Source organism: Mastigoproctus giganteus, chromosome 10 (genome assembly GCF_048544385.1).
Source record: "Mastigoproctus giganteus isolate SK-2022 chromosome 10, ASM4854438v1, whole genome shotgun sequence".
Lineage (NCBI taxonomy): Eukaryota > Metazoa > Arthropoda > Arachnida > Uropygi > Thelyphonidae > Mastigoproctus > Mastigoproctus giganteus.
This window is the reverse complement of record NC_143584.1, coordinates 155,652,214-155,673,980: the sequence shown is the minus strand read 5'-3', so window position 1 is coordinate 155,673,980 and position 21,767 is coordinate 155,652,214. Positions and strand designations below refer to the sequence as shown.

At 34.5% G+C, this 21,767-nt stretch overlaps 1 protein-coding gene across 2 annotated transcripts in view; it reads right to left on the bottom strand.

Moving 5' to 3' along the window:
• Window positions 1–21,767, bottom strand: part of CROT (Carnitine O-octanoyltransferase) — a 196,704-nt gene that overhangs the window by 70,702 nt on the left and 104,235 nt on the right. For both annotated transcript variants that reach the window (XM_090384007.1, XM_090384008.1), the window contains exons 5-7: window positions 19,350–19,474; window positions 4,470–4,678; window positions 84–197 (exon numbers count right to left, since the gene is read on the bottom strand). In XM_090384007.1, the coding sequence (XP_090240133.1) occupies window positions 84–197; window positions 4,470–4,678; window positions 19,350–19,474 (448 nt within the window). The remainder of the gene's footprint in view (window positions 1–83; window positions 198–4,469; window positions 4,679–19,349; window positions 19,475–21,767) is intronic.

Sequence of the window (21,767 nt, the reverse complement as noted above, 5' to 3'; positions counted from 1 at the left end):
GTGTTTGGTCATGTACATGCATGTGTGTTCATATAAAATATATACTTTATACAGATAATATATTTACATAAACTTTAACTTACATCTATTTGTGAGTATGCATCATTATCGTCAAGTGAAAGAACAGTCAAAGAAGTTTCAATCTGTTCCAAGTAATTTTCATTTTCTGGATGGATAGATAATAAATGTTCTCTATTCTGAAATAATCAAAATATCTTTAAACAAGAAAACAAATTTCTACTTAAACTGTAAAACATAAATATGAGGCATAACCAACAAGTAATGAAACTAATTTTACAATAACTATACCATTATTAGTATATATTTATCTATACATTAAAAAGTTTTCAACCTAGTGATATTTATTCGAGCCAATGGGAGAAGAGGGTGGGGCAATTATGTCACTACAAATGTGCAGGTAAATTACATTGTTGTCGTCATTGAAAGACAACTGCCTCCATAACGTTCACCAACCTCGTGCACATGTTTCACTGTCTAATACATGACCACACTTGGCATCATTTGATGTTCCATTGTAATGTCAGCTGATGAAGGGACCCAATATAGTTTGCATATTTGTAAATAGTTTAGTATTTTGTAAATATTTTAGTCCTGCTCTTTCAGATGCAACAATACTCCTCATGCATTACAGAACCTGAACCAAAAGGCCTTTTCCTAAGTGACCTATGTAAACGCAGGTAAATAATTACATAGTAATATTTATTCCACCTTGAGAATGCCGTGTGATGGGGTAGCCAACAGGAGAAGAGAGATGTGGGTCATGTGGTACAAGTGGGAGGGGCAATCACGCCACTACAAATGCATAGGTAAATAATTACATAGGTCATTTCCTGATTAGATATCAATCAGTGCATTTCGACAGGTGTGTCTTTTACGTAGAAAAGATTTGACTTACTCCATCATAACTCTACATTTTATGTAGGAAAGCATGCACAAGGGTTAGTGAGCAAAGCGAGCAGGGGCAAAGTCCCCTAGTTAATATTTATAATATATTAATAAAACTAATGTGTTGATTGAAGGAGGTCATTACATGTTTATTAAAGTAGGCATTAATTAATTAAAGAATAACACTTTCTAATACAACTGAATTTGAATAATGCCACTGATTCAATTACAGGATTTCAAAACATAATAATTCTGAAGCATTACTAATTCCTAGTTTGGAATCTGAAATTCTATTCAGAGGTTGTATTTTGAGTGCTCTACCAATAAACTATGAAAATTAAGTCACGTGGGAAAGTATCATTCTTAAATTAATCCTTAGCCTCTTCTTTTGAAATGAAGATAAGTGCATTTCAAAGATAAATGCAGATTATGGCCAACACAGGCAAAAAATTGATGATTTAATGGGAAGGTTTTTTTTAATAATCTTGTGTTGTATTCTTTAATATAAGCATTACTTTATTCATACCATACAGCAGGGGTCAGCAAGCTGCATGAGGTTCTTTGAACATGTAACTGCAGCTCTAACTTTTAGCCCATATACGTACGACAAGTGATGTATTTCTGTAAACAAATATTTTTGAACGTGAACTATATTAAAAATAAATCAAGAAACCGTCTGAACAATGCAAGTCTCTCAGCATCTTTAAAGATGAAAATTATGGCATACTTGCCTGATGTTGATAGACTCTCTCAAGAAATTCAGCAGCTAAAGTCACATTAATTCGTACCTAACTGGATGTTTGTACGTTTTTACAGTATAAATATATATTTCAAAAAATAGATTTTTTTAATAAAACACCTTCCACTCTATTCCATTTCTTAAAAACTCCCCCCCCTCATCCCAGCTTGAGTTGAGGTGCACTGTTCGGATTTTTTTTTTTTTTTTTTTTTAAAATTAGATCAAAAATGGCTCTTCACTCAAAAAAGGTTGCGGATCCCTGCCATACAGTATAGCACAGTAAATACAAAGTGCAGAATGTATTATTGAGAGAGAGAGAAGGTCATTAAGTGGTATAATATAATTAATAAAGTATGAAACACTTTTACGTGTTTAGTAGATTATTCAACAGAATTGAATTTTACAAAAAAGAAAATGCAAAAAGACTAAGTCAAATGGCTGTTTCAGAATTATTTATTGAATTCAGTCTTTGAGCCTAAAGTGATCTCTAACTTAATTTGTCCTACAAAAAGTCTGATGGGGAGCTACTCAGGTACTACATATTAGCCTGTTCAGATACTGTTAGACACAAAGCCAGAATTCAGCAAACAATTCCAAATACAGCCAACTTGCTTAATATTTGGAACTTGTTTAGGGTTTGTGTTTTGTAAAATTCTATACTTTTGATTTAATGAACAAAGGAAAGTCAAACTTTTTTTCAAATTTTTACCAGCACGGCCTGCTTTAGTTTGTAGAAGAAATTTATTTTATAGGGATGGCATGCATTTGACCAGAGCAGGTGCAAGGATCCTTGTTAATGTTACTGAGGTGTGATCTCAAAGGTTCACAGATGATCACTCATCAGTTAAATACATGTACATAAAAGAATGTGATGATAAAAATGTATGACAGGTTAGCAATGGCATAACATGCTTTGATAATTACAAGGAATCTATTAAAGAAGTGAAAGCAAATACAAAGTTTAAACTTTTTATATATTATCAATAAAATGGATGAATTTGAGCTGCTGATTAGCCTACAGATGCTAATATAACTGGATTAACTGAGACTTGGTGTCATCCTGACACAGGGGATGATGAGTTTCATGAACATGCAATGCATAAAGGTAGGACAGGCAGAAATGGAGGGGAGAGGGGGGGGGTTATGCTCCTGATCAAGAATTGTCTGAATGCAGTAAGATCATACCTGATTCAGAACAATTTCAGGAGAACAGAGGTTGTGTGGGTGTGAGACAGATGGCAAAGGAAAGTGGGAGAGGTGAGAGTGAGGGAGCGTTACATACTGCATGATAACGATATTACATACTGCATGATAAGTTGCCTTCATGGGTGGTAGAGGCCGATAGTTTGGGGAAATTCAAAGGTCATCTGGATAGTACTTTCGGGTAAGGGAAGCGTATAGGATGATAGGTTTAATTTCCTTTTTTTTTTTTTTTATTAATTATTATTATTTAGTTATTTATTTTATTTTATTTATTTTTTTTGTTTTTATCATTTTGTTCGGATTTTTTTTTTTTTTTTTTTTTGGCTGGTGCAGCATAAGCCATAGGCTTTCTTGCACCATGCGGCCGTTACTAATACTAATACTAATGCAATAAAAGTCTGTGCACCTTGTTATGGGAAATTTCAACTTACCATTCACTGATTAGATGCCATGAACTAGCAACGACTTGTGTGGTAATGGTAATTCTTTTGAATCAACTTGATATATACTCAATGGCTGTTATCTATAACAACATATCAAGGAGAGTACAAGGGGCATAATATCCTTGATTTGATCATGACTAGCAATCCAAGTATGATGCTACTGGAACTGTTAGTGGCAAGTGACCATAGTTTCCCAAAGCTGACAATGACAAATGAGATACTGGTGGATAAGGGTAAGGGTTTTATTTGAGAAAGAGAATTACTGCGGAATAAAGAGCTTTTTAGAAGAATTGGGATAAAATATATAACAAAGAAAATACAGCTAAACTTGGCTCCCTATTTGTATGTTCCTCCTTAATGGAGGATCAACACAAGCCAAGAGCTAAGGCAAGAAGGTTAATAGACACGATTATACTCCTCCATAAGTATATTATGTTCACCTTTTTCTAGTCAAATCCAGTTCCTGTTTTAAAGTCAGCAAACCATGTCTCCATTTTTCAGTTTTCCTGTTCTCTTTTGGATGCCATAACAGAAGGATGGGTTATGGATATGACCATATAAATATACTTTCTAAAACACAGCAATGTCTTTCTATAAAGGCTGTGGAAATAAAACTCATTTATAAATAAACTGGCCCTGAAAAACAGAAAAAGAAATAAAGAATTTTCACAAGACAGTTTAATAAATTCTGTATTGCTGCCAGATTTTCATAACCACATCTGTGGGAACACTTTTTTTTACATTTCTCATTAGCCAATTATCAAAGAGAGATTTGCTAGCCTCTCTCTCTCTCTCTCTCTCTCTCTCGCTCTCTCTCTCTCTCTCTCTCTCTCTCTCTCTCTCTCTTTCCCCCTCCCAATATTTTATGACCATATTGTATGACGACGAACTGCTTGTTTAATTGTGAATAATTACAGTATTGTGCAATGAATAAAGACCTACCAATGGAAGCGATTGTAATGTGCCAAAGTCACAAAGAAAATCTGTTAGGATGTAAAATGCAAATAATTAGGTAGGTTGACTGTGTCAATATATTTAAATAGTGACTAAATCATGTTATTTTTCAAATATGCTGGTTGCATGAGCTTTCCAGATGGATGGATGGATGGATGGATGCTAAATAGCCGAGCTTTTATTGTATACAGATTTTAAAAAAAGTATAGTTTTATATTACTTACTTTTGCCCAAGATGTTCTATCTGTAGTTGTAAGACAACCGACACCTGGTCCTTTCGGGTTACTTTGACACCATTGGTCAATAAACTGTAATTGCTGTTTAAGTTCGGGATATGTAAGAGGTTCACCATCTTCATCAACAACTTCAAAGGTAAAAATATGACCTCTGCACAGTACTATAATATGGGTTAGTCCTTGTTCATTTTCTGCTTCTGTTTAAAAAAAAAAAAATGAACAAACATTTTAACATTTTAACCTTAAGCAAGATGTATACTTAAAAAGTTACATATGTGGTCATGTACTCTCATTTAAAAATGACATGCTTAAAACTAATTATATTTGCAACCTAATTAGTGTGTTACATGAGTTTACTTTTCTCTAGCTTATACAGTAATTTTCTGATTTACAAGTACAATGCATTTCCAAGATGTGATTCATAAATCAAAGGTCTGTAAAATCAGGAGTAATTTTTTCCTATATACATAAGAACATAATGAGAAAATGTGAGGAAGAGTACAAAATTTTTTATTTACTTTATTATTTTATTATTTTTTTTTTTGCATTTTTGTTATCGCATCATTGATGCAGTCTGTATTTAAAATCATACTTTATTTCATAAATACTGTATATTACCTACATCGTGCGATAAAATAACAGGAAAATAATTTTCTGTGTTAGAAGAAACAAGAAAATAGAGAAAACTATAGTATTAACATTCATTTAACTAAAAAAAAATTCAGTACTGCATTATATATGTATATATTCCATATATGTTAAATATATAAATGTTGAAAGCACATTGTGACCAATCATTTTTATTTCAAAAGGCAATGTTGACCTGGGCAAAAGTTCATAAATAAATAATTTTTGGTGTTAAAAATTCTTGTTTGTAAGATCGAAAGTTCATAAATCTAGGAATCACTGTAGAGTAATATACGCTACCCAGATTTAAATTTCTTTAAAAATATGTTTTCAACTACTTAACATGATACCATAGCATACACTGTCAATAACCCACATTGTCACAACAAAAAAACTTTCTCACTGCAATCAATGGCTGATGAGGCTATGCATGAACTTACAAGGCATGACCAGAGCCAAGTGTTTATAATACATTTTTATGCTAATATTATATGCAGTACTACAAGTATAATTAAAGATTTGTAAAATTTATTATAGTATAAGTATAGTACAGGCATACCTCGGTTAACGTTACCTCTGATAACGAAGCTTCGATATAACGAAGTCGGCAATTTCAAGCCCCATTTAACATAAAAAAAAATATTCCAGTTTAATCACCTGAAATCTAAACAAACTGAAGAAATTACGGAAACCTTTGGGGCTTCTCGTGGTTGGTTCGAGAAATTTAAAAAAAACGGGCCAGGATTCATAGTGTAAAATTAACAGGAGAAGCTGCAAATAAGTTTCCAAAAAAACTAAAGGAAATAATTGAACGTGAAAATTTTCCAAATTTGGTGTTCAATGTTGACGAAAGCGGTTTGTTCTGGAAACGGCTACCAACAAAAAGCTTCATTTCTATTGAAGAAAAATCAGCTGCTGGGTTCAAAGCAGCCAAAGACCGTTTAACGTTACTCTTTGGATCAAATGCCTCTGGCGATTATAAATTAAAATTGTTATTAGTTTACCATTCAGAAAATCCGAGGGCGTTAAAAGGTAACATAAAAATGAATTTACCTGTAATATGGAAAGCAAACAGAAAAGCGTGGGTTACCAAGGAGTTATTTACTGATTGGTTTGTTAACCACTTTTGTCCTGAAGTAAAACGGTATTGTCAAAAAAAAACAAGTTTGAAGAAAAAGCTCTTTTGTTGTTAGACAATGCTCCGAGACATCCTACTGATCTTAACACGTTGGACACATGCATTCCTGTCAAAGTTGTGTTTCTTCCAGCAAACACAACTTCCCTGATTCAACCATTGGATCAGGGAGTAAAAGCATCATGTAAAGCTTATTATCTGCGTCGAACATTAAGCAGTTTAACTGAACTAGACGATAAAGAGGAAATGACAGTTAAAACTTTTTGGAAAAACTAAACCATTAAAAACGCAATTGAAAGCATTGATAGTTCTTGGAAAGAAGTCACTAAGAAATGCTTAAATGGAGTTTGGCGCAAAATATGGCCAGAAGTTGTACTAGAAGAAGAAAATAACATCCAAGAAATTAGAAATGAAGTTATCCAGATGGCTCAATCAATAGGTTTCGAAAATGTCGATGAAGAGGATGTTAGGAATTTATTGAATGCAGAAGATGATGGTCTTTCAGTGGAAGATTTAGAAAACCTTGTTAGCAACGAAGACAAAGATAATGAAGACGAAGTTAAAGTTCCTGCCGAAAAAGTGTTAACAACCAAAGATTTAAAAAGGTGCTTAAATGACATTGAAAACGTTTTAAATTTTTTTAGTGAAAATGATCCTGATTTAGGAAGAAGTGTTATTGTTACGATCAGTGTTAAATGCAATAACTCCGTATAGGCAATTGTTAAATGAAAGAGAAAAAAAGCATAAGCAATCAATTTTAAAATGTGATTTCACTTTGTATGTAAGTTGACTGTTTATTTAATAAAACTTTTCTTTGTTCGAAAAAAAAGCTTTTCATTTTCTTTACGTAGGAACGTATCCCTATTCTGGCCATAGTATTTTTACCTCTGAAAACGAAGTTTCGCTTAACGAAGTAATTTCATGGAACGCATCCTATTCGTTATTCGAGGTATGCCTGTATATGCAATAAAGTTATATTCAGTACTGTAATGGTTGTGTATATTCACTGTAAAATACTGGTAAAGTGTAATCAACCAAGATCCTTCCAGCCTGCTCATGGTAGCATTGTTCATTCAATGTGCATGTAAATATATCACAATATGGTATCCCAAATTTCCCATTAGTCCCCCCACACTCTCACATTCTCTCTCTCTCTCTCTCTCTCTCTCTCTCTCTCTCTCTCTCTCTCTCTCTCTCTCTCTCTCTCTGCATTTTGCTCTGTTGCATTTCTCTTCACATATATCTCTATAATGTATGATCATAATCATGAAATACAGTGAAACTTCCCTTTAACGGACAGCCATGGGGAACGAAAATGTGTCCATTAGAGAGAAGTGTCCGCTAACAAGAAGTCTGAGGGAGAAAAAAAAAAAAGAAAGAAAGAAAAATCGTTAAACGTTTAATGTAAAATTAAATTAAAATATATACAGATTTTGAACAATATTTTTGTAAATAATATACAATTACATACACAAGAGATAAAGTAAAATCATTAAACATTTAATGTAAAATTAAATTAAATTATATACAGATTTTGCACAATATTTTTTTGTAAATAATATACATACAATTGTGCTATGCATATTATGACTTTATCTTAAGAAAAATACATACAGTAATCACTTATTTTCTTCTGCACCTTCTTCCGGCTGATAATTTTGTTTTCAACATTTGTTTGAAGTGAAGAAACCATCAAAAGTCCTTCAGTATCTTCTTCAGCGGCGAAAAACATTTTTAAACGATTGATTTGTATGAGCGCTTCTTCTATTTTCATCGGTGGTTCGTCGTTAATATGTTCTTCGACAGAATGACCTCCTTCCATTTCTCCATCATCATGAGGAACTTCTAGAAAAATATCGATGATAATGTCGTTGATATCTAGAGCACCATCTTAAGTAGTGAGGTTCGAGTCTATATCTTTGTAGCCAGGGTCACTTGTAGCTGAAGTATCGTACATTATCAATAGATGTTGAAGTTCTTGTTCTTCTTGGTGCTCCACATTGCTGTTCACAACTTCAATTTTTGCGTTTGAGAAGCCAGACTTTACAAAACAGTTCACGACAGTTTGTTTTCTCATTGTGTTTACTGAAGAGGAAATCCATTGAATCAGCATCTAGAATGCTGATTTTCTTTGCAAGGTCACTCGCACATGTTACATCGTTCATGTTTGCAATGAGATGTCTTAAAACACGTTTTCTGTAGTGAAGTTTAAAATTTTTTATTATCCTTTGATCCAAGGGCTGACACTCTGCAGATGTGTTTGGTGGCAGAAAAACGATTTGAATGTTGGACAATTCAATGTGCGGGTGAGATGCAGCATTATCCATGAAAAGAATAATTTTTCTGTTTTGACGAATCATGTTTTGGTTAAAGTGACTTATCCATTCGCTCATCATATCTCTTCTCATCCACGCTTTTTTTATTAGACTTCCAGTCAACATCCAAAAGATTCAACTTTATGCCCTTGAAACAACAAGGAGTTTGTGGGTTTCCTATAACAAGAGGTTGTTCAAAGTCTCCCAGCATATTTGTACGCAATAGTACAGTCAAGCGTTACTTAGAAATTTTTCCGCCCTGGCACTTTTCGTTTTTAAGACTCATTGTTTTTTCAGGAAGAGCTTTAAAAAAACAACCCTGTTTCGTCGCAGTTGCAAATATCCTTAGCTTCAAAATCACGACATAAATCTTCCAATTTGACGGTCCACTCTGTTACAACCCTAGTATCAACAGATCCACCTTCACCACTTACGGTTTTCCAAGAAATTTTATGCCGAGTTTTGAACTTGTCTAGCCATCCCACAGAAGCTTTGAACTCATTTACTCCCATAGATTTCGCAACCTCCAAAGCCTTTTCCCTAATAAATAGGCCCATTAATGGGAATTTTTTTAGCACGTGCGCGACAAATTTGAAATCCAACAGTTTTCGGGAATGATTTTTGAACCTGATCATTTACGTGTTGTCAAAATTGTTTGAGCAGTTCATTTTTTTCCCTTTAGGATGTCGCTTACCTGCGTCTTCCCGATTTTGAATTTTGCAGCGAGATTGCGAACACTTTTTTTGCCGATCATATGCATTAATGAGTTCGACTTTATCTTTTAAAGTTAAATGTTTACGAGAAGACATTGTGCACTTCACACGACACTGAACAAAACTGAAAACTGAAACTGAAAAGACGAAAGGTCGACAAAATCCCCTCCCCCGCACACACCGAATTCATCAGAAGTTTTACACGTGCCTTAAAATTCTTGAAAAAGGGTTTAGAACCGCGACGTAAACCTTGATAAAATTCAGAGAATTGGAAATAGAAAATAAACACACGATTGAGGCAATACGTGGAAGAAACGTTCCTAGAAAAAGGGCCGTGAGCTCGCCCGCTGTCCGTTATGGGGAGATCAAATTAAGTGCTAATCTAAACGAAACAGTGCAGATTGCCTGTCCGCGTCCATTACAGAGAATGTCCGCTAGACAGAAGCTGCAAACACGTTAAAACCAATGGAGGTGAGTTGGGGAATTTGAAAATGTCCGTTGTAGAGAGATGTCCGTTAACGAGAGGTGTCCGTTAGGAGAAGTTTCACTGTATACACATAGTGCAATATGTCAGTGGTCAGTGAAAAAAAAGATGCAAAAATGTTACATTCAAAGTTAGACTAAATATTAATAAAAGGAAGGAAACATGAGTATGCAGCAGATACCAGAAAATTGTTCAATGTGTCCCTACATCAAGAACTGTGCATACAATTTTTAAAGCTATTACAAAAATTTGTAAAAATGCTGATCCCACCACACCTTTTATCTTCAAGTAAAATAATGAAACAGCACAATGATACTCTGCACTCACTAAATAAAAGATGTGATTGGAATAGAAAAGTTGTAAAAACTATCATGAACAGAAATGTTCTTGATAATTCATACTATTTTTTTTATTAATTTCAAACTTTTAACATATTATGATAAGAATAAAAAAAAATATTTGAACTTCCTTTGGTTTTACTGTGTTAAAAATATGACATTAACCTAAATTTACTGATTTTTTTTTTTCTTCTTTGTAGAAAATATCAATAAATTACAGCCATTACAATTTCATAAATAAGAGACAAATTAAGTACTACAATGAAAAAATAAAAAAGTGGACACAACAGAACTTGGAAAGCCTTGCCTTTTCAGTTCAAACTCAGAAACAGGAAACAACCATCCTTGCAGAACAAGACTTTCGCATGCAATATTGTAATTCAATTGCACAGGACAAGAATACACTGCACACAAACCTTATTCGTGACAAGATTGTTTATTGATAAATTGCTTGGATATCATAATAATATAATATATTGTTTACTTATAAATAATAATTACACTATTTTTATAAAATTGCCAAAGATCAGGATTTCATTCATAATAACACTGTCAAGTTAGGGATTGTAACCACTTCAAAGTAGTTACAACTCTGGACCTTTGACAATCTCTTGGCCTTTTCCCCACCAAAAAAAACGTATTTTTATTTCTTTCACTCTTTCTTTCTTTCCCTAGGGTCAGACTAGAAAGAGTGAACCCTCTCCCTGAAGGAGTTTTTTTTCTGCAAGTGGATGAAGGGAACTGGAAATTTCAGGAAAACGAACCCTGTTTTCCTTCACTCAGTACACAGCTACTCTGTCAGGGCAAGAGAAGTGACAAGCAAAGTGAAATTACATTTGTGGCTCAGGCATCCAAACATATGACACTTTATGGTGAATTTTTCCAGTGTGTGTGTGTTAATGAAAAGAGAATTTTTCCCTTGAAATTTTTTGAAGGTATGAACTGCATATCAAGGAAATATTGAAGCATTCAGTAACAATACAAATTTGTGAAAACAATCCGCTACTTGTAATGTATTTTTTTTCTTCGTTTACACAAAAGGTGAGATGCATGCGGAGTTCATTGGACATCAGTTTTCGAAGTTTATAATGCAGCTACCAATTGAAATATTTTCTGGAAATTTCGTTAGAAGAAAAAATATACATTTAGCAAACATCCTGCACACCGATATTATTGGCTACAACAATTACGTAACGCAATAATGCAAAATATTGTAACAGATCTATAATGCAAAACATTATAAAAAGGCAATAATGCAAAATAGTGTAAAAAGGCAATGCAAAATATTGTTCCCGAAAACAATTACAGTAAACCAGTTTTTTTTTTTTTTTTTAAATCAAATGCACATTGTGTTATCTATCAGTTTTAGGCCAGTTTTTTTTTTCCATTTTTCACTACGGCTTCCAATAGATGAATTTCCTTGATTTTGTGTTAATAGATACAATACATATTGAAGAAAGTAAATACGATATTTTTGTTTTTAAAAAACAATTTGTTAAAATTCTTTCCCAATTGTTGCAAACAATTACATAAAGCAGTAAAGCAAAATGTTGTAATAGAGCTATAATGCAAAATATTGTTTGAAAGTAACGATGCACAACTGTTTGTTTTCCAAGAAAGTTGCTTACGTTTTTATTTTCTCCTTGAATCACCTTGGTAACGCTAATGATGTAAGCTTGACCAGTCAATAATGGCTCCGTGTGTATTGATTCGTCTGGTCCATGGGCTATAATGATGAGGTAGTTTTCACCCAAGCTACCTCACATCATTATAGCCCATGGACCAGATTGTCATCACTGTACTACTTAAAGGGAATGTTTCATCAATTAATTTATGACACTGAGAGCTAAGGGAAGACCACCATCACAGAAATTTGGAATACAACATAGAGAAAGCTTGGAGTAATGTAATGCAACAGTGTACTGAATTGAGTTTATATGATGTTGTGTGACATTACAAAATTAGATCCTCGAGGGTTTATTCCATTATTAAGAAAAGACATCTTGAACACATCAAGAAATGGTGGCTTCAAAGCTGTCTGATGCGGCGGAGATTCTGACCTGCCACTTGAGAAACCTCTCTCAATAAAAACTTCACGGAGTTGGATAAGCAAAGTCCCAGAAAGAGAAAGGAAGTATACTAAGATTTAAATAAATTAATTTCAGTGATGACAACTTAAGACAGTTTTAGTTGGCAGATATGAAAGTTACAGATATATAACTTGCATATGTCAACTTTTACAAGTAGAAACTGAAATGCAAACAACCTTTAACATAAAACTCTTAAAATATTAAGAATAATAAGTAATCATAAGTGACTGAAGTATTACACTTCATTGTGAAATGCAATAAATCAGATTTTAAAGTGATCTGATTCATTTTGTGTTCTAACAGCACTTCATTAAAAAAAAAAATTTTTTTTTTTCATTTTGTTCAATTATATAGTAGCAGCTACTGAAAATATGATGAGGGGTTTGGCAATGAAAGTATGAGAAATGCTTTTGTATGCCAAAATCCAACAAAATGTATTACTTCTGCTTTCTTCATAAAAGAATCTTCCAGGCTTTTCATTAAGTTTAAATTTTTTCCAACATCACTTAAATTTTTAATGGAAATTCACTTTCATCAATTTTTTTTGGAAACAAATTTTAACAAAAATTTTCTAATCACAATGATAAATTGAATTTCTTTACCTTAAATTAGCAGCAGACAAAACAACAGCAACAAACCACCACTTTAAATAAAAATTTATCAGAGAGATACAAATGTCAATTTTAGTATTCCTCAATTATTGTCTTCCTTTCAATTTGCATCCTTTATTTGTTTTGTTAATGATGCAAAAGTTTGGCCATAAAAAAAAAAAAAAAAAAATACAGTAAGCCCCAACTTACTTAGGCCAGAGTTACGTAACATCAGAGTTGCGTAAATTTTTTTCACTCAATTTTTTTTTTTTTTTTTTTTAGGATTGTAAAATTTAAAACAGTAAAAAGATAAATAAATAAGCAATCAATAATGATGAACATGGCATTCACAAATTGCACAAGTGAGATATGGAGTAACGAGCTTAAAAATTAGGAATGAAGAGAAGATTCTGAAAAAATTTATTATTATTATTTTTTTTCTATGACTGAAGATTTCAGTGAAGTGGACACACATTTCATCACAACAACGTAAAAACCCACAGAATTCCTACTATCACAAATGCAATAAGATAGAGTTTACTACAGGTTTATAATGAATTGCACTAACAGAAAAGCCCGATAAACCGGAAACTGCAAATTATTTTTATTGTTTTATGGTAGTGATCTCCAGAAATGTGCTTTAGTAAAATGTGAGCATATGAGCTCATATGAGTTGATAATAGCATGTTTCTGCCTTAACCCTGTGAAGTTCTTTAATTTTGACTGTTATAATGGTGTGGACTAAGAATAAATGACAGCGGTACTAGTATATCTGCCAAGGAAAGGAAAGCGATCAATTTGGATCAGAAAATTAAAATAATAAGGATGAACAAAAATGGTAAAATATTAACAAGTATTGTGCAGAATTTAGATTTGTCAGTGTTAACAGTGAACACTGACATAAAGGACAAAGACAGAATACAAGAAGTGGTGACAGGATTGGCACCAATGAAGTGAACTATAATTACCAAGGCTAAGAAATACATATCAGTTTTTCTTCTTTTTATGTTTTATTTTCTTATGTGCCACTCTGGCTACTTCAAAGCTGTTCCCACAAAGTTTTTAACTGAACTAATTAAAAATATATAACTATTTTTCTATGTATATAACTAATATATAAAAATTATATAACTAATTAATCAAAAAATACATAACCAATTTTCTTTATTCTTCTCAGAATATTATGCGTTTTTTGTAATTTTGGCATATCAGGAACACAGCAGCAATATTTTATTAGTCATTCCCGAGTTACATAAAACTCGACTTGTGCAAGAAGTTCTGGAATGTATCTCTTACGTATGTCGGGAACTTACTGTAATATGCTTTCCTTAAGTCAAATTAATGCAATTATTAAAAAAGAATTTAAAATTAGTGGCATCATCTTTCCATCAAATTCTTGAAGTGTGGTATCATCACTTGCATTAGCAGAGGCATATGATGCAAGAAAGCAAGCTTATACAGCATCAGACAAAAAAAAAAAAAAAAAAAAACCAACCCTTCGCATTTCACCCATCCATCTGCTTCAAAAGTTTGTCCAGTTCTTCTTTGAATTTATTTAAGTTATCAACTTCCACAATGACAGATGGAAGTTTGTTCCAGCAATCAAGTACCCGCTGGCTAAAGGCAAATTTCCACACATCTATTTTACAAAAGTCTTTCCTCAATTTGAGTTTATACCCCTCAGTTTTGTAATCTGAGCAAGAGGAAGAATTCCATCTGCATTGAGCCTGCTCAAAGCTTTCAAGGCCAGATCACTTTGCAGGTGCCTAGTCTCCAGATGCTGCAACTTCAGCCTTTCTTGGTCAGAACACCCCTTTGTTCCCCTCACCAGTCTTGTTGCCCTTCTCTGTACTCATTCTAACAACTCTAAATACTTTCTAAAATGAGGACTCCAGACCTGTATGCGGTACTCAAGGTGTGGTTTGATCATTGCCTTACACAAGGGGATAATGCCTCCTTATTCCTGTATATCACTGACAAGATCTCATTACCTGCTCTGGCAGCCTATCTGCACTGTTCTGAAAACTTCATAGCTGGCTACACAATTACCCCATTTCTGCATACCTTAATTTCTGCAATTTGCAGAAATTAAGCCTTTCTTGGTAAGAGGACACCTTTGTCACCCTCACCAATCTTGTTGCCCTTCTCTGTACTCGCTCAAGCAACTCTACATCTTTCCTAAAATAAGGTCTCCAGACCTATATATGCAGTACTCAAGGTGTGGCCTGACCATTGCCTTATACAAAGGGATAATCACCTCCTTATCCCTTGCAGCCTGTCTGAACTGCTCAGAAAACATATCTGACTGCACAATTACCCCCAGGTCTTTTTCATTCTCAACTACCCTGAGTGTAGTATCACACAGTTGGTACATTTCTCTGGAGTTACTGTTACCCATATACAGTACTTTGCATTTGTCAATGTTAAACTTCAGTTGCCACTTCTCAGCCCATCTGACCAACTTTTCTAGATCCTGCTGCAGTAGCATACTGTCATTAAAAACCCTGCCAACCTTTGTATCATCTGCAAACTTGGACATTAAGCCTTATGTGCCTTCATCAATATAACTGATAAATATGCAAAACAACAATGAACCCTGGGCACTCCACTAATAACATTAGTCCATGAAGAGCAGTGTCCACTGCTTACCACTCTGTCTTCTCCAACTCAACCATCCTTTATTCATTGTAGCAACTTGCCCTCAATGCCATACTACTCCAATTATTACAGTAGTCTTCCATGTGTAACAGTATCAAAAGATTTCCAGAAATCAAAGTATGTGATATCAAAATTATTTTTTGCATCTAATTCCTTTGTGACCACATCACAGTATCCAATCAAACTGGTCAGACAAGACCTCCTCCCTTTAACAAACCCATGATGTCTGAATTATTACTGCAGTCTTAGACAAGACTGCAGTAATAATTCAGACATCATGGGTTTGTTAATTCAGACACAATGATCCTGCACTGCTTCTTTACCCAGTGATTCCATTATTTTCTCAGGAACAGAAGTTAAACTAACAGGCTTGTAATTACTCATGTCACCGTTTGATCCCCCTTTGTGAACTGGAGATACATTTGCACATTTCCAGTCCAAAGGAACATCTCCTGAGTCCAAGGATGCTCTCATAATTATGGCTAGGGATTTGCTTACTTCCTCTGCTGCCTCCTTTAATATAACTAGATAGAAGCCATTCACCCTAGGTGCCTTTCTTATGTTTAACTTCAACAATTTCTCCTCCACTTTGCTCTCAGTTATTACAAAAGCATTAAGCTTCCTGTTAGAGTTTAATAATCTTCTGTCTTCCACGTAGCGCCTCCGTAGCCAGGTGGGCAGGAGCAGCAGTGCATAGCACACGCTTCTTGATTAGACCGGGGTTCGAGCCCATGCCCACCAAATACGGAGGAAGCGGAAAGGCCATGGAATGACTACCGCATATCCCCGGAGCAATATGGTCTTAGTTGCTAATGCTCCTAAAAAAAAAAAAAAAAAAAACCAAATAACATACAAACTGTCCTCCACTTCCCTACAGAATTCCTCATGTCTGAATGTAGATTTAAAATACTCATTCAGTTTGTCACCTATCTAAGTAGGATCATCAATAGTCAAACCATCAATATCAAGTGGACCAATCTGATTCATTCCCTTCCTTCTAGAGTTTATATAAGTAAAAAAGTCTTTGTTATTTTTCTTTCATCCTTTGCCAAAGATTTCTCATAATCTGCCTTCACTTGCCTAACCTCCTTTGAGGCTTGATTACTGACTAGCTTATATCTACCATAGGTTTCTCTATCGTCTGATAATTTATATGCATCCCATGCATTTTTTTCTCTGCCACTAGTCTCATTAGTTCATCTGAAATCCATTTGGGTCCAAACCGTGAACAATATTTCTTATTTGGTATGAAAAGCCTAGTAGCTTCCAAAATTATTTCCTCGAATGCTTCCCATTTAGAATTTGCTGTTGGTTTGTTGTTGTTGTTTGTTGTTTGGTTTTTTAAGGAGCATTAGCAACTAAGGCCATACTGCTCCGGGTTATGCGGTGGTCATTCCCTGACCTTTCTGCATCCTCCGTATTTGGTGGTGACGGGCTTGAACCCCAGTTTAATCAAGAAGCGTGTGCTACACACTGCTGCTCCTTCCCACCTGGCTACGGAGGGGCCTTGCTGTTGGTAATGTCATCAGTTGGTCCCACTGTACAGAACTGAAAAACTGTCTGAGGCCACTGTAGTCACCATTATGAAAGAAAAAACCCTTCCCTTTACCCCTGATATGGTAGTTACATCATTACGTAAATCCCACATCAGTACACTGTGATCACTGCCACCTAGTGATTATTTTATCTGCAAATTCTTAATGCATGAATAATCATTGCTGATAATAATCAGATCAAGAGTATCATTCCTTTGGTTACCTCTCAAACATGCTGCTATAGAAAACAACCATCCAATAAATCCACAAGTCTAGTGTGTGAGTTACCAACCCACAAGTTCTAGTAAATATCTGGGAGGTTAAAATCCCACATTACAGGACATTCGGATTCTATTTCTCTGTATAGTTGTTCATTGTACTCATCAGAGTCATTAGACCTATAACACACTCCTACCCCTCATTTTTGCTTTCCCAGTGCTTAATTTGCACCAAACTGAATCAACATTGCAGTGTCTACCAATGTTAACTGGATGCTCTGGTTTAGATTTTGTGTGTTTCTTAACTGAAAGCATAACCCCACCTCCTTTCCTATCCTGTGTATTCTTTCTGTGCACATTGCACTCCTCAAATTCCAATTCTGCATTCTTTATATCTGTGTGACACCATGTCTCTGATATTCCAACAATATCCGCCTTTGATGTCTTGACCAGAACTTCAAATTCATCAAATTTATTTACTATACTCCTATCACTGGTGTACATGCACCTGTTTTACTCTTCATTACCCTAACACAGCCCATGTATTTACTTGTTTCATGATGACTCTTGAAATTCCTAGCAACTTGCTTTCCAGCTTGCTCATTCCAATAGAAGCAGTGCAAGAATCACTTCCACCTCTGCCTGAAGAAACTGTTAATATATTAGTCTGTGAATCCCCCAAGTTAGCAGTTTTCTGACCCACTTAACATTGCCTTAATAGCATCAGCAAATATTCTTGCACCCTTTCTGTTTAAGTGTATCCCATCCCTGTAGAAGCAATCTCTCCTGTTAATGCTTTCTGGAGCTGCTCAAATTGTTAATACATGCTGGTTCAGTGCCATCCAGTTGTGAAGAACATGGAGTTTTGTTTTCACAAGTGATGCTCTCTGCAATTATTAGCAGAGAGCATCAATGCATCCTTCTTTCCACAGTAATAGTTACATCATGCCCAAAGAAGGGGAAAATTCAAAAAGAACAAATGCACATGCCTCAAGGCCAGAGAAATATTTATTTTAAAAAAATGTTTAAAAAATATTTTTAAAATGTGTGCTGAGCAAGCACGGTAGATGGTTTTATGTGAAACATCCTAATTTGTCCCATTTTTGATCCACGGTGGGAAAATATTTACAACATTCATCGGACTGCTAACTGACCTCTTTTTATTCAAATCCAAGGGACGTTAAATTAACTAAACATGAGGTAGACAACATTACCCAGTCACCAAGGCAATTTCTTCCACCCTGGCATGCCCATTTTCTAACTTGTGACCTCTCCGTGAAGATCCGGGAGAAGGCATGTCAGCAATGGAATGGAATCAAAATGTGAGACAAAAAAAAAAAAACTGTTGACAAATATTTGTATTGTTGTAGTCATATGACAAATTCTTGTATTGTTGCAATCATACTATTCATCAAATGGCTATTATCAAATGAGTAATTAGGCTATTGGCTTGGATTTTGCTAACCTCTTCGTAAGGATATCGTACCGGTCATGAAAAATGTGTCACACACTACTAGTGAGTGCTCTGCACAGACTACTGGTGGGAGTGCAGGAAGTGCATCTGGCAGAAGCCCCAAATGACGTCAATCCCATAGTGCATTTTTCGTGACTGATCAGATTTACTCAGTTAATGCCCCCTTGGTTGATTATGAATGCAATTCATTTTTGATTTCATACCAATTGCATTCATAATCGACTGAAAATATAGGATGGCATCAAAAATTTAACAATTTTAAATTATTTCTTGTAGATTTTAAAGGTTTTAAAAAAGAGAATAGTTGACAAATGCCATACTCACATACACAGAAACATGTGATTGATAACAGGATAAGCTTGGAAAAGAGCTTCAATCCTTTCCAAAATCTCAAGACATGTTTAGAGAATTTTTATGAATCTGGCCACCAAATTTCATGTTAATAGATTAATCCTGGTACACCCACTGCCCCAGAGAAATAGTGCTATTCAAATCCCACTTTGTGGCTATCCATTTGTAAACATTGCATGTTTTACTAAGAAACTTATGGACTATGTTATAGGAGTTTTTATTCCTCAATTTGGTAATGAAACATGCCTGAAATGCAAGCACTGCTTACATTATCTAACTTGTTATTTTTTAACACTGCTTTTAACTATTAACAGCATGATATAATTAACTCTGTACCTACCAGTTTTAAACATTGTTCTTAAATGATCAACTGTTTCTCCTGGAATACGAGCGGTATTGAAAAGTCTCCGAAACTGGCACATTGACCATGGAATATTTTGTGAATAATGAGGTCTAATCTGTTCTCTGAAAAGAACATAAATACATGTACTAATCTTCAACAAAAACCAAATTCATGTTAGTTTTGCCACTAAGCTTTATTTATGCATTTTTAAAAATCATTTTTTATTTCTGCACTCTATACAACGCACCGTGTTTTGCTTAAATAGAAAGAAAAAAATAAATACTACTTATTTTAATTTTTAAAATGTAATAAGGTCTTCATCTTTTCATGGAATTACTTGTTAGCTTGGAGCCAGCTATATGACTACTGAAGAAGTGACGATGGACTGGCAATAGTAAAGTGTAAAGTGTGTTAGTTGTCTGACAGCACCAGGGGTTCCCCCATCTCTACATTGTATTCTTTGTATGTGTGACACAGAACTCTGTGAAGGCTTGAGATTTAAAATTGTATGTGAGTGGAATGTTATGCAGTGTTGTGTACCATTGTATCTCTGACCAATGTTGGGTCCCTAGTGGGACCCAACATTGTCCACACTTTGCCATGGGGAGACAGGTCAGACACCCAGTAGATTTTTAATAGTACTCTGTCAGGCCCTGCCACCTAGTTTCCTAAGCTTTCAGTGGATAGGGCCAATATATATACAGTAAACCCCCGCTATTCGCGGGGTTACATTCCTGATAAATGCCACGAATACCAAAAACGTGAATACTGAGTTATGGCTCCCATAGTAATAAAGGAGTTCCGTTCCAAAGTATGAAATATATAAGAAAAACTAGTCTAAAATTTTGTCTATGTATGTATTATATGTATCTTCATAATATGACTATGTACGTAGACAGTACACAGTGAAATGCAAGCATATGGCATCGAAATGAAAATAAGAAACAATTTAATATTAAATGTAATATTTATTAGAAATTTCAAACAAATCTTTCAAACCAGTGTCTTTGCTAGCTAAAAAACTTATCCCAATGCTATCACCAGTTTCGCTAAAGTGTTGATAAAGGAGTTTTGCCTTTTCACAAATGATGAGTGAACTTAACAGAATTTTATTTTGAGTTCGGTCTTCTATCCACAGATTTAAAGCTTTTTCCACTTTTTCTAATTTAACATCACGAGTTACAGAGCAAATTTTTGAAGCAATTAGTGCGTTTTCACGGACACTACGGCGGATTTTTTCTTCTGATTTCTTGATTGATCGTACTGTTGACTAATTGATTTTATAATATTTTGCCACTGAGGAGACACTTTCACCATTAGAAATTTTATCTAATAACTCAATTTTATTCGCTAATGTCATCATTTTCTTTGATCTTTTCACATTTCCCTTGTTATTCGTAGCCATATTTTTGTACGGGTTAGAAAGAACTTGTCCACAATAAAGTCACTTTCTTCCATTAACACACTCGAAAAAGTCTGTTTTACGCTGCAAAATGGTAGATTTACCACTTTTGTAAGCATATCAATTTAAAAATTGATAAATTTATTCAATTTATAAGCATATAAATTAAAAGCAAACGATGAAACCTATAAGCATATAATTAAAAGCAAACGACGAAATTTATAAGCATATAAATTAAAAGCAAACGACAAAACCTTCCATGACAAGCGCATAACACATACAGAACAAGGATTAGTGAAAAACATCCACGCTCACGATTTTGTCACCCCTCTCCCCCCCACCCACTGAACGCTGTTTTGACCGGGAAAGATAATTTTAGCCACGCCCATGTTTTTTTATGGAGTAAAATGTTCACGTCGCTTTAAAATTCACATTTTTTTTAGGTTTCATTTTATATTAAATCAGCGACCGTGAATAGCGGGGGTTTATTGTACATATAAAAAATTAAATGCTGGATTTTAGGTTAAGGCCGAATTGGAGTTTAAAGTTAGGATAGAGTTAAATTTAGACACGAAGTTAAGTTGAATTTAGATTAAGAGCAAGCGCAATGGTTGATTAAGTTAGAATAGGGAAGAAGACTGAAGGGAACAGATAGAAATATGGGGACGATAGGAAAGATGGCCTCAGAAATATTAGTAGGGATAAGCCCTACCAGGGGAAAGAGGGGGAGGAAACAGGAACCCGTCTCCCTCCCTCCCTGCCAGGGGAAGGGAAATAAAGGTAACATGCAAGAGAGCATGATACAGATCGCCAGATGGTGCTGGCAGCAGAGCTGCACATTGTTAGGTGGGAGAGAGAGAGAGAGAGAGATACATTTACTTCATTCATAATCTGCATTCTCACTCTACTTGCATTCTATTTTTAAACTTTTCTTTTTTTTTTTCTCCTACATTTTATAGTATTTTTTTTTCTGTTAGGTTATATACATATATTTTTTTTCTTTCCCCCCCTCA